General features: G+C 39.7%; 1 protein-coding gene across 14 annotated transcripts in view; it reads right to left on the reverse strand.

Moving 5' to 3' along the window:
- Window positions 1–6993: 6993 nt before the first annotated feature.
- LOC121303795 (latent-transforming growth factor beta-binding protein 4-like) overlaps window positions 6994–13866 on the reverse strand; it is a 36756-nt gene continuing 29883 nt past the window's right edge. For all 14 annotated transcript variants that reach the window (XM_041234588.1, XM_041234585.1, XM_041234587.1 and 11 more), the window contains 11 exons: window positions 13407–13532; window positions 12860–13003; window positions 12321–12527; window positions 12025–12096; window positions 11711–11839; window positions 10867–11010; window positions 9994–10146; window positions 9035–9320; window positions 8445–8719; window positions 8078–8227; window positions 6994–7707 (listed from right to left, as the gene is read on the reverse strand). In XM_041234588.1, coding sequence (XP_041090522.1) covers window positions 7553–7707; window positions 8078–8227; window positions 8445–8719; window positions 9035–9320; window positions 9994–10146; window positions 10867–11010; window positions 11711–11839; window positions 12025–12096; window positions 12321–12527; window positions 12860–13003; window positions 13407–13532 — 1841 coding nt within the window. In that variant the 3' untranslated portion in view covers window positions 6994–7552. The remainder of the gene's footprint in view (window positions 7708–8077; window positions 8228–8444; window positions 8720–9034; window positions 9321–9993; window positions 10147–10866; window positions 11011–11710; window positions 11840–12024; window positions 12097–12320; window positions 12528–12859; window positions 13004–13406; window positions 13533–13866) is intronic.

Here is a 13866-nt window from a genome sequence, read left to right on the forward strand (position 1 = left end):
AGGCGACCGGCTTAGCAAACTTAAGCGGTAAGAGAAAAGAGAAACATTGGTCACCCTTAGAGGCAGTTTTCAAACTTTTAATGCAATTAGATTTGTTTTTGTTTACAGTTATAAAGTTTGCAAGAAACAGACTGTGTGCGCCTAAATAATGCAATAATACCGGTTGCTTATTCATTTGTTTTTTTATTAAAATTAAAATGTTTTGTTTCACGATGCAAAACAAAAACAACAACAACAACAAAAAAAAAACTTTGCAAACAAAAACTAATTATATAAGTTAATTATATAAAACTGCAACTTTGTCAACACTCAGCCAGTAGCCCGAGAATCCAGACTCAAACTGTAACGCCTTGTGTAATTAGATCTTTACCTGAAAATGACGTGGTTTCTACCTTGCAGGTTTATTTGTATAGAAACGTTATGCTCTGTATCGGCTTGTATTGGCAATAGCAACTTCGTAGTATCTATACAAAACACTGCATCCTTTAAAAAACACAGTAACCTCTAAAGATACTGTGTACAAAACACATTGCTGTAATAATAATAATAATAATAATAATAATAATAATAACGTCATACCTACTGATTGGTGTGGTTTATAAAATGGTGATTATCTGCCATGCAGGACCCCTTTATATCCAAGGAATGAAACTCTGAATAATGTTTCACGCTGTCAGACTGTGCGGGAGGAAAGTGATGCGCGTTGTGTGATTGAGTCGCAAAGACAGCCCCCGAGAACAACCAGCTCCTCATGAATATTAATCAGGACTATCATATTAGATTACGATGGGTCGGGATAATATTTGAAATCCCCTCACATGATCCAATCTGGTACGTACTTTGAGGAATACATAGTATACCTTACAAGGTCTCATACAGTTGTCTTTATTGTCTTTATAAATAGTTTTTGTATTATTATAATCTTTATTAAATAGATAATGTAATTATAATTAATATATTATATTTTATTATTATTATCTATTATAATATGAATAATAATTTATATATACGTTATACTATATATAATATAATATATATATATATATATATAGATATATATATATAGTTTAGAAGGCTTACACAAGATTTTTCAATCTTCCGAAGTCTAAAAAGTGTTATCCGTATTTGTTTGTATTACACAATGTTCTTCCAGCATTCCTGCAGGTAAAAAAAACAACAACAAAGAACACTAGGTGGTATAGCTGCATGGTTTAGACTGTGCAATGTTGGCTTGCCAGTTTGTTTACATGACCTTGAGTGAATTCAGCTGCACAAAAGCTTCCTCCCTCTTTCCTCAAAGCTTCATAGCCACTCTGTAAAACAAACAGTCCCTCTGCTGCTTTCATTTGCAACAACAGGGGCTATGCAAAGAACATGTGCGCGGCCCATATACAGTGAAGCATATATATGAACTCGGTTAATTTAAGTTCAAAATATCTACAGTAGTGTGCAAATGTATTAGAACGTCTCAAAGATGTGTCGTTTACATCCTTTATATACCTACCTGCACGAAAACCTCTGGGTGTGAGACTATCCATTTCTGCTCAGTAATCGGTGATATAGAAACAATAGGCACTCGTGTGTGAAAATGTTAGACCACTTAAATGGCTCAAATAAATGGCTGTACTGTACTGTATATGTGCAAAATGTGCATTATTAGTTTCGATAATGAAAAGTCACCCATTCGTTCACAAACACCCACCTGGGGCCATAGCCTCTTGACCCTTGATGTCAAAACACGAGCCGGACACAGCCATCAATCACCGGGCCGGTGACAGCGACAGCTATTTTAATACAGAGACACGTGTATCAGCGTCCAAACTAATCAACAGAATTCAGGACTGCTTTAATTCCACAACAGCAATAGCCTAGGGCAAGAAAAACTGCCTGAGCCAGGCTTTCAACAGACAAATTTCAGTCCTCCTTCTATCATAGATCAATTGAAATCTTACCTTGAATGCAATGGCATTTTCCTGATACAAAACCTTGCGTGCAAATATATTTATATGTGTATTGACAATCCACGTTCAATGATTTTACCTGAAGTTTACCTGAAGTCTTTTAATTAATTTAGGAACTGTTTAGTAAACATAGTTTCATAATCATTTTGTAACGATAGCATTTCCGTTCTGATAAAAAAAAAATGCTTCATGAATTTCCATGATTCATCGTTATTTCCAGGTCGTTGGTATCATTAGACAGTTGTATAATCACAGCAGAGGTTTATTGCCTTGGAACTTCTTTCCAATCGCTGTGTCTCCTAAAGGGCATGTGAATTAATGAATGCTTTTTTTTTTTTGAGCTCATGAAAGTGGCCAGAAAAGAAAGAAAGAAAGAAAGAATGATTTGTACTCCTCTTGTATTTCTGTTTTATCGGACAGAAAAATCCTATCCATTTTCAGATTTGGTGAAAATAGGACAAGGGAGAGAAGGTGACGCTGAAAGACCTGTCCGGAAAATGGGACGTCAACTGAGACTGGCTTCAGCACAGTGAGTTCAATTTTGGTTTCTTCTTCAATCCAGTCCCAGATGATTAATTTTCATATAAGGCAGTTCCCACTTTTTTTGAAGCCAGGAGTTTCTGATTTGCGATTTAACAAGTTCTACTTGTCACCTGATGCAACAGAGGTAAGATATTCGCTTGAGTCTGCTCCACAGTGCTGAGGAGGCAAACTCACTTGCACGTTGTAGAATATCCAATCAACCTGCTGTTTAACTCATTAAGGGGCAAGGGGCATTCAGTAGCATGCAAATTTATATATCCTTTATATACCCACCTGCATGAAAACCTTAGGGTGTGAGAATTTCAATTTCCGGTCAGAAATCAGTGATATAGAAACAATTAGGCATCTTAAAGAAAAAGCCTCATGCATTTTATCATTTGTGGCTTTGTGTTTCTTTTCTCTTACTATTTTAAACTGTTTGCACATGTGCCATCAATTAAATGTACACAATTAGACAATCACTAATTTACCTATTTTGACAATTTTCCAAGATTTTCAGTTCCAGTGGTTTGATTTCATAAGCACAACAAATCAAAACTGCAGAAGCAATGAGGTGTTCTGATACATTTGCACAGCACTCTATGTGTCACACACACACACACACACACACACAAAAAAGATGCAGAGGTGCGGAAAACGCGGTTTACTGCCAGGTGGGATCTAGCCCTCTAAATGGTCAGTTTCCTCCTCGTGAGACTTGAGTCACTCCCATAGAAGAAATTGTATTAATAACAAGTGCTCAGTTCCTTGCGTACTTCAAGGGAATAAAGGGATATGCAATGGAATCCAAAATCAATGGCTTTTTAAAGCTGCAGTGCCCCCACAATTGTATTGTTTGCTATAAAAAAAAAAACAAACAAAAAAAAAAACATTTTATCTTGGTTTGCCCCCAGTTTGTTTACATTACCCATTACCCCTGTGGGATAGCTTCGTAAAGCCTTGTATGCTGTAGTTCCTCAGTGACCCTTCTTGGATTTCTTTGTTATGTTTTTCAAACTCATGCTGCCTAACCCAAGGAACAGCCTGACCCAATTCTTGCATTGCAGTTTACAAGAGGTGATGAGATTACTGTCTAGGCTGCTGAGTGGCACCTACCTTGTTAGCATTAAACACTTAATCGCTTCAAGGTTTGCTACACGTCTTCAGCAAGAGAAGGCTGCACCCAACTCTCTGACCAGATTTTGCAGCTCGGTTCACACTCACACAACCACGCGGTTGAAATGAGTCCACTGGGTGAAATCTGGTCACTCTTGCTTATGTCCAGACATTACAGCACCTAGAGCTGAGGGTTTACACACAGGCAGAGCATGCATGCAGCTGTGCTCATTGTAAGTGGTAGCTCGTCAGCTGGAGAATCAAAAGCTTAGTAAGGGCTTGCTTACCTAACATGATAGCTTGCTGGGAGAGCTTGGTTTCGATAGATTGAGCTGAAACCTTGTTCAGCTCTGGCCAAAAGTTTTGCATCACCCTGTGGAATAAACTAATTTTGCTGCATGAAGTCGAATAAAAGCTGAATAATGTTACGTGGCCAAAAGTTTTGCATCACCTAGAATTTTAAGATCTTGACAATAAAAAAGCAAAAAATAAAACTAGATGAACGTAATTTAGATATTTTCATTTAACGTCATGTAATCAAAGAAACTACCAAACGATATCGCAAAAGTCTACCGGAAGCCATAATAATAGCACAGTATTTCATGTTAGATTTCGAAATGTCACTTTTTTTCAGTTTGTGACAGTTTTTTGTTAAATACTGTATATAAAAAAACTACGAGGCGGTGTGTAATTCAATATGTTAACGTGACATTATTCAGCAGGTTTCATTTGACTTTATGAAGCAAAACGAGTTCATCCTGTAGCTGTAGCTGTGCTTTACCCAGGAAGAGATGGAATCTGCAGTCTGATATTCCGCTAGGCAGTGCAACCAGGCCACAATGAATTAACACAGGGGGGCATTCTAATCAGATTATTCACTTCTGATTGGGGGGATTGGTCTACAGAGTAGATTACCCTGGTATTCAATTAAACTCATTGAGGGCTGTGCTTGGAGAAGGCAGACAGGTGCCGCAGCAACTTCTTTATCTTGTATAGGGGTATATGTGAGCTACAGATGCTTGACTCATATTACTGAGTGGGGTTATCATGAGTTATATAGTATTAGAGGATTCTAAAAAAAAATAGAAAAACTGAAGTTATAAGTGTGATTACATTTTCTTTGTCCTTTTTATGATCAATTCGAGCTAGCAGACTTTTAATCAATCAATTAATCAATCGATCTTTATTTGTTATATAGCACCATTCGCGATAAATCATCTCAAGAGCTTTACAGATAAAAACAATTCAAGTCAGTAACATGCAAAGCACAGGAGAACTAGCAAAAGAGGATTCAAATACCTGTTTAAATTCCATACAGTAAAAAAAAAAATAAGTCATTTTAACAATTTACTTTAAAATGCAGTGATAAAAATGAGCAGGGTATATATTTTTTTTAAAAGTAAAATAAGATGATAAAATGTTCCCTTCAAAATCCCAATTTATATAAAATGTGTTTTCAATCTTAATTTTGCACTAAAGCTAAACTCTCGGCCACCTGCCTTGGAATACTGAGTAAACCTTCGTCCCGTGTTCTAAGTATAATCATAATTACAATTCCCCTTAAAGCAGTATTGTTTTGGTACGGTTGCAAATTGCAATTATAATTATAATTATAATGGAATTTTGTTCCATTGCAATTGCAGAGGCAATCAAGAAGCAATGTGTAATACATAAATCAGACTGTATCACATTGTCAATCGTTTTTTGTGTTAACACAGTTGTTCTGCATTAATCAATCCACTCTGTAATTATATATATATATATATATATATATATATATATATATATATATATATATATATATATATATATATATATATCTCCTACAAATCAATCAATCTTATTTCTGGTTACTTTTTTTTTTCAAATACAAATACACAAGCTAAAAAATAATACAAAGAAAGAATTCTGGAATGTGTGCAAAAAAAGGTATACATAAACATATAGAATTACAAACCATAAAGAAGAGAAAACAATGAAACTATACAATTGTCCACAGTGCATAACGTTATATATCATATTTTTGTGTGCTGAATGTTATTTCTTTTGAATCTACCTAATTGCTAATCAGTAATATAATTTAGGAAGTATTGTACAAAACAACTTCTTCAGATATATGTATTTTTAAAAAAGATTTTTTTTACAAACATTAGCTTCTTCTGGAAAAAAAAGAACTCTTAATAAAATACTGTTATAGCACAACAAAGCTTAATTAACATCACTGTAAAACAACACCATCCGACTTTACCTCATACATACTTCAGGAGATCCATTCATGTCATAGAATTAGAAAGATACAACAATTGCATTAAAAAAAACAAAAACAAAAATATAACCTTGCATTTAATAGAAGTACATACTAACAAAGAAAAGAAAATTAACAACTACTGTAGTTTTTGTGTTATTTGGTACTTAAAAGCCAGTGTAAGAGTAAAGACAATAACAGAAAAAATAAGACATGTATTTTTTTTTAACTGTCTTCTGTTAGTTTAGCATGCTTTTTATGTCTGTGTTGAAATGCTTTCAGTTCTAGTCGCCTCCCGCTATATCTTTAAAGCAGCCAGGGTGTGTTATGCAAGTACCAGCCAGTGCTGCCATCTCAGGGATAGCTATTATCTCATTTAGGAATGAGGAATGGGCATCCGAGACAATGATTGGACACTCCTGATATACAGGTAACAAGCTCAGGTGTGTCTTGTTAAACTGATGGTAAAACCAGGAATGGATCAAACTGCTATGCAATGGGAGTCTTATTTGCTTCCCTGCATCTTGCATTGGATCAAGTTTTGTTGGCAATACATTCGGTTTACTAGGTGCTGCTGAAGCTTACTTATCTAAAGACAATTTGGCAGCGTTGCTGGAACAGCTCCTGAACTCACCTAAGCACACAAAATGAAGTGCTGGAACTGCACTAAGAACCATTTAGAATGTCTGCAAATATCATTTAAAAAAAAAAAAAAACAGGGGAGAGCGGGAATGTCACTTGAAACTATATTTAATCAGGGGTCTGTAATGAAATTGTCTTTGGGGGTGACACAGGCTTGTTGAAGAATGAAGTCTAGAAAGCTGAAAGATGAAGGCAGTTTGGGAGAGTAGGGTGATGCTTGTGAGAGGTGCTTTTGAGAGGTGCTTGTGAGAGGTGTAGTCGGTCCAGCATAGCTCGATTCTCGATTGAATTGTGCTACAGAATGATCTGGGGCAGTGTGTCAGCGAGGCAGCGGAAGTGCTTTGGGTCAATTTTGGAATTGAATTCATTTGAATAAAACCCCACATCACACACACAATTAATGGTGAAATATATATATATATATATATATATATATATATATATATATATATATATATATATATATATATATATAGTTTAATGTAAGAAGACTTCTGGATGATAAAGTTAATACTAATAACCAAAGTGAAATTTTATTTTAAATACAAAAGAATGACAATATGGATATTGGTCGAGATTGTTAGAATGGACTGGACAAATGTTCTGCACATTTCTCACAATTTCAAGCCATGTAGAACAGTCTATAATAATTTTTTTGTTTTAATTATTATTACTCAGTAAATAAGAATCCTCTACCAATGCAAAGATAAAATACAGAACACGTAATATTAAATAATATTGCCGTCAACAGAGAAGGATAGAGACAAAATGTTGGAAAACACTGAGGATAAAGGGAACGCTGGTCGATTTTGCCACGTTGCAAATATATCAGCAAAAGAGAGAAAGAGAGTGTCATTGCAAAAGTAGAATGTGTTTACTTATTAAAAATAAACAAACAAAAAAAGCAATCATTTAAATATTCACAAAAATTAAAATAAATACCTCCCTGGCCTTTATATCATATCTGAATTAAAAAAATACCCCGTGTTTGAATAAACATGTTTGGAAACAGTAAAGTCTGAACTCTTTGGCGTGTGAGTGAGTGAGTGTGTCGTGTTCTATCCCCTCACTGCCCTGGTCGTGCCGGGATGCAGTAATTGCGTTGTCTTGACATCACAAAGCCACGGAGGCAAACACACTGATAGGAGCCGTCTGTGTTGAGACACTGTCCGTTCACACACTGGATGGAGGGCTCATCCGCCTCCTCACACTCGTTTATATCTGTGTACAGAAACAAGAAAGGTTAACCAATCCATCGCTGTTTAAATTCTGTTGTTTGAAAACCATAATTACACCCCAATGGCGTTGATGCATAACCAACTCAAGCACTCTGCCACAGTATCTCGATATCGTATCAGTATAATAGGCACTCTTATATCCAAGTTTACCACTGGATTTTTGCAGCTCTGCCCTGATTTTTCCCATGGTAATCTCTATGCTTTACCAGACCTCTCTGTGCTTTACAATGCTTCCCTATGCTTTAGCAGACCTCTCTGTGCTTTACAATGCTTCCCTATGCTTTACCATGTTTTCACTATGCTTTATCACCTTGTGCTGTGCTTTTACTGTGGACAGGCAGTCCTGTGCATACCTCTGCAAGTCATTGTAGTGATATCCAGGTGGTAACCGTCATAGCAGTCACAGGTATAGCCCTCCGGCACTCGGATGCAGCGGCCATTCTCACAGCCGTGCAGTATCCCGCACTCCTCCGCGCTCAGGCTCTCGTACTGCTCGTATCTGCCTGCAAGAGAAACCGCGACAGCCAGCCTCAAAACCCGTGGACAGTTCATTGACGTGAAGCACCGTCGCACCAGGGTTCCTGCTTTGCAATTCAAATTCCAATTCCAAACCCCCATTCCAAATTCCAATTCCAAACCCCCATTCCAAATTCCAATTCCAAACCCCCCATTCCCTTTTCATCAACCCCAGCCCAGGAAATGCAAGAACGGCAAGCTTACTCTCATAGGTCTCTCTCCTGATGCCCCCCAGTGGCCGGTCAGGGTACTCTGGGTAGGGGGCCGTCCCTCTGGGTCTGTACTGCAGCCAAGGGGCCGAGGGCTCGTCTGGCTCAAAGGGGGGTCCCGCAGACTGGGGGCTCAGGGGTCTGTACCTCCCTCGACGGGATTCGTAAGAGGGATCTACCTGGGGCTCCGCTCTGCCAAAGGGGGGTCTGGGCTCTGAGGCATAGGGTAGCTCAGGTTCGAAATCCCCCAGATCGTAGCTCTGACTGGGGCTGTAACAAAGCAATATAGCTTTTGATGCTGTTCGCATGCATTCATTTTGAGTGGCTCTTTTTGCAATAAGGGATGGAAATAAAACTCCCGTTACATAGCAGTTTGATTGATTCCTGGTTTTGCTATGAGTCTGAGATGACACACCTGAGCTTGTTACCTGTACATTGCGGCTAATCAAGCTTGCAGTTAAACTCTGGAATGGGTGAAACTGCTATGCAGTAGGAGTCTTATTTCCATCCCTGTTACGAAGTTTAAAAAAACAAGAAACATGACTGTATTGAACGTTCATGAAATGTTTTTAACCCTTTCCATACCCACTGCGTCTGTATGGGCTCTCCTCGGGTGGTCCGTATGAAGCCGCGGAGCGAGAGCGTGACCCGTAGCTTGGCAGCCTACCTCCACGGGAGGGGTAGTCTTCGTACCTCCCGGGTCTGAGATAGTCTGGGGTTCTGCCTCTAGGAGGGGGTTCAGCAAAGGTGTCGGTACTGTATGGAGGTTCGTATTCCCCCCTGAAGCCTGGTCCATATTCCCCAGCATAGGGCTCGTCAGGGGGTCCATAAGCTGGGGATCTCAAGACGTCACACAGGGCTTCATAATCATCTGTAGAAACAATTCATTCACACCTTTTAAAACACTAGGAATAAAAGTCAAAACATCATCAGTGAATCTTAATTGGTGTGTTTTTTTTGTTTTTTGTTTTTTTTTGTTTTTTTGATCAGCGGTTCCTTCCAAGAATTGATCAATTCCATCACATCACGTTGATCGCACATCTTCCTGTACCGGAACTGTTTTGAATTGCTTTACCAGTGCTTGAAAACTCTCTCATTTCTGAATTTTGCTGTCCTTCAGGAGCACATGGACATTGGTAAAAAACAACAAAAAAAAAGCTCTTAGTCACATTGCTCCCTGGACCTATAATTTCAGAAAGAACTTAAACTCAGCACCAGTGTATCTTTGCAAAATCTTATCTCTTTCTGTATTGGTTTGGTTTGGCCTCTTGTGGCCACAGCTCAAAATTACACCATAATGTTTAGGTGGCCAGTTTAGTGTACAAGCGATTGGGTAGAAAATTACAAACACCTGCAACATGTAGCACACACTTTCACACAACCGAGCTGTCCGTCAAAAGGCATCCCTGCCTTGAATTCAGCAATACATAAAAGCTGCATCTCCCTGGTGCAAAGCACTTTCAGTCACAATGGGAAAAACACAGATATGGAAGATGGCTGATAGCAGCTTGGTTGGCAGGTGCTTCCTTATCTAAATCGAGTACCTGAGTCTTGGGCGGGGCAGAGTGCACACTCTATACCCCAGGCCAGTCCATACAGGCAACAGCACTCTGTGTAAGTGATCTGCCTATCCAGCAACGGCCGGTTGCAAATTAAATCTTCTCCTAACTCCTGCCAGCAGTATGCCAGGTTTTCATCTGGAAAACAAACAGCTGTTAGAACCCAGGAAGCACATACTGGGTCACTGCACCGATTCCGAGAGCAAATTTTTGTCTTAACCTGCAATGCAAGCTGGTGCACATAGTTACACCAGCATGTAAAAATTCAGGAGAAACTCAAAGTTACAAACTGATCAGTCACCCGAACACCACACTTAAAAATAGAAACACTGTGCTACTGGATACTGTTTAGACCTGGACATCAGACACAGCTTAATAATTGTTTTGTTTTTTCATACAGTATTATTTATCATGTTAAAGATGTAGTCTTTTAATATAAAGCACTAAACATCAGAGTTACAGACTTTTCAGGCTTATGAATATCATTCAGGGCAGATGTGTTAATAACTTTGAGGTTCTACCGAATATATATATGGATAAGATAATTAGATGGATAGATAGGTTTGAAAATGACCTTTATTATTTAATTATGTTCAGCAATCATATAAAACATTACACTCCACATAATCGTCGTGCTTTTTTTTAATGAACATCTATCTATCTATCTATCTATCTATCTATCTATCTATCTATCTATCTATCTATCTACCTGTCTGCCTATTCAGATAGATAGGCAGATACAGACAGACAGACAGACAGACAGAGACAGACAGATTGATCTCAGCATAGCCACAAATCTCTTAATAAGCCTCTATTAGACTTCTCCTTCCTAGCCTGCACTGAGTTTGCGCCTCGTACCGGCAGACTGGCTGATGTTAGCGATGCACTCTCGCTGGGCTGCGTCCAGGATGAGAGGGGACTCGCAGGAGCAGTAATACGAGCCCATAGTGTTGACACAGCTCCCTCCCAGACAGGACTCCTCCTCCAAACACTCATCGTTATCTAGAGAGAAAACAGGCTCAGAAACGTCACACAGAGGAGGAGACCCTCGCTAATCCGGACCAGGCTGGCATCACAATCAAACACATGCTGTTAGCAGCAGTGATAACACATTTACAGATGGATCTGTATTTTTTTATTCAAGTGGGTAGGGTTTGAAATGGACAAGAACTTGCTGTGCACAGTGCCTTCACTTTTATATTCCAAAGACTTGCATACTGGCATTTCTTATTGCCAGAAATACGATCTGAAGTGCATGCAGAGAGTTCTGTGAATTGACGCTGAGTGCTTGAAAGCCTACACTTTTCACAAGTGAATATGGTTATAATGGATTTATTTTACTGTATATGTTCTGGCTCTGGAACAATATTGTAACTCACGCCAAGTAATTGATAATGTTCAGATATTGCTACGACAACAAGCAGAGGTCAGTTTCATGCACACGCAGCTAGGTAAGATATACAAAAAAAAAGCTACCTGAATCCTCTCCTGACGACAGACCATCCCTGCACCTGAGCTTTTTCCCAGAACATTACGTGATCTGTTTTATGTTTATAACCAAGTGCTACACTTTTGTGTCTAACGATAATGTTTAAGCTGTACTTGGAATCAATAAATGGAAACTTAGTAGCATAACGATTGGTATTGTGGACACTTATTTGCAGATCATTTTCCTGACAGGTACAGCCGCGCTGTCTCTTACCCACGCACTCCAGTTGCGTTTGATCGTAGTAGTATCCGTTGGGACAGTAGCAGGAGTAGCCCGGGATCGTGTTCACACACACGCCATTCTTACACACTGCAGCACTGAAAAGTGTGCACTCATCTACATCTGAAACACAATGCGTTGAAGAGTGAGCGGCAAAGCCCGAACTGCCACAGAGCACATGGAGGCACATGCTAACCCTATTGCTAGTTCATTTCAGATACTGCCCTTGAATGTTAATACAACATTTACTGAACAGAATGTGTTACACAATGAGGATTCTGCAAGCAAGGCCACCCAAGATCACCCACCTTTGTAACTGAAGGAGCCCAGAGCAGAGGTCACATATCCCTTTCCGCTGGGGCACACAGACTGGTATTCAGCTAATAGAGAAAAGGGGAGAAGATTCGGTTCCATTTTCACGTATTACAATGGCATTTGAAGGCTGGCGTTTCATTTGTGGAAATAAGTACACTCCTAACACACTCTGAACACGTTGTCACAGGAAAGAACTGCATATACTGTACATAGCAAGTACATTAACAAAAACATCAGGTTCGTCGGCCTGCTTGAGTTTACAGCAGCAGGTGTACAGAAGGTAGCTTACCTGTTCCAGGTGCCGGACAGGGAGTCAGCTGACAGTTCACCCCCCAGGCCTCCCCCACAGTACAGCAGCACTCCTGTAGGGTGGTGTTGCGCTTCAGTACGTTTTGGCACACGTTTGCGTCACGGGTGTTGTAGTAGCACTCTCTGACATCACTGCGTGGAAGGGAGGGTTCTGGTCTAGGTGCTCCCCCAGTGGGAAGCCTCTGGGCTGGAGAAAGGAAATCATAATACCATGCAATGCTGCGAAGACGAGTCATTCCACTTTCGACCACAAGATGGCAGCACTGACCATCAAAGTTGGCTAATTAATAACAAACCCAGTTTTCCATCATCATGTTCCATTTTGTAGATCGTGTCTAGTGCATTTTATTTTGCTTGGGATAAAGTTCTAGATGCTGTGCAATGCAAAGGATACAGTATTGAAGGTTACAATACAATTTATACACACATACCAGTGAATGTGCATTCATAGTTATAGAGCGTTTAACCTCAGAATCTGTAACGGCAGTGGATCTCACGACACTACCCAGCATTTGTTACCTTCCCCATTCCGGCTGATGCACTGTCCCGTTCGGGGGTCGAACTCCTCACTGTCCCGGCCGCAGATACACAGGAAGGAACCCTCCACGTTTTCACAGCGCGCTGCCCCGCAGGCACCTTGCATGCTGTCGCACTCATTCACATCTAGAGGGAGCCAGAGAGAGGGGGGGCACTTAACTGCTGCTGTTAACCTTCCTGGTATACTTGATACACTGAGGGGCGAGATACCACCTGGGATGGAAATAAGACTCCTATTCCACAGCAGTTTCACCCATTCCAGGTTTTACTACAAGCCTGATTAGCCCCAGTGTGTAGGTAACAAGTTCCTGTGTGTCTTATTAAACTCATAGTGCAACCGTTGTGCAATGGGAGTCTTATTTCCATTCCTCAAAGGATCAGATATTGTGATTTCTGATATGTGATTTATAATTTCCATTTTAAGGTCCCTTGACTTGAATTTGGTTTTTGCGCCCTGGCACAGAATTCTGGCATTTTATGAGTTGTTAGTGCCTGTTCGTCCAATAAGAACTAACAGTGTTTCCCGTACCCACACAGGTCTGCCCATTTCGTCCTGCCTCGTAGCCCTGGTCACACAAACACTGGTACGAGCCAATCAGGTTCTGGCAGAAGGCGTGGTCACCGCAGACGGTGTTGTTCGCACACTCGTTGATATCTGAAACGGAAAAAGGGGCAGCATTGTGCCAGGTCTTCTACCAATTTGAACAGCATCTTATTGGTAATGGAGCATAGCAAATTTTCGGTTGGGTTGGGCTCAGTTCCTTTAGCTAAACAAACTAGTTAAACTGAAGTCACTTTTTCTTAGTCCATTAATTTGGCTTCCAATGAAAGCAGTTTTTTTCTGTCTCTGAAACGTCAATTCCTATTCCAAGTGCTTCGAAGGATTGGGAATTGATTTTTCAAAAGGAACTGGAATGGAAAAACAGGAATTGACCCCGACCCTGTTTTGTAACAATTCCAAACTGCTGTTATGCTGATTTAGATCACAT

This window comes from Polyodon spathula, chromosome 35, assembly GCF_017654505.1.
Source record: "Polyodon spathula isolate WHYD16114869_AA chromosome 35, ASM1765450v1, whole genome shotgun sequence".
Classification (NCBI taxonomy): Eukaryota; Metazoa; Chordata; class Actinopteri; order Acipenseriformes; family Polyodontidae; genus Polyodon; species Polyodon spathula.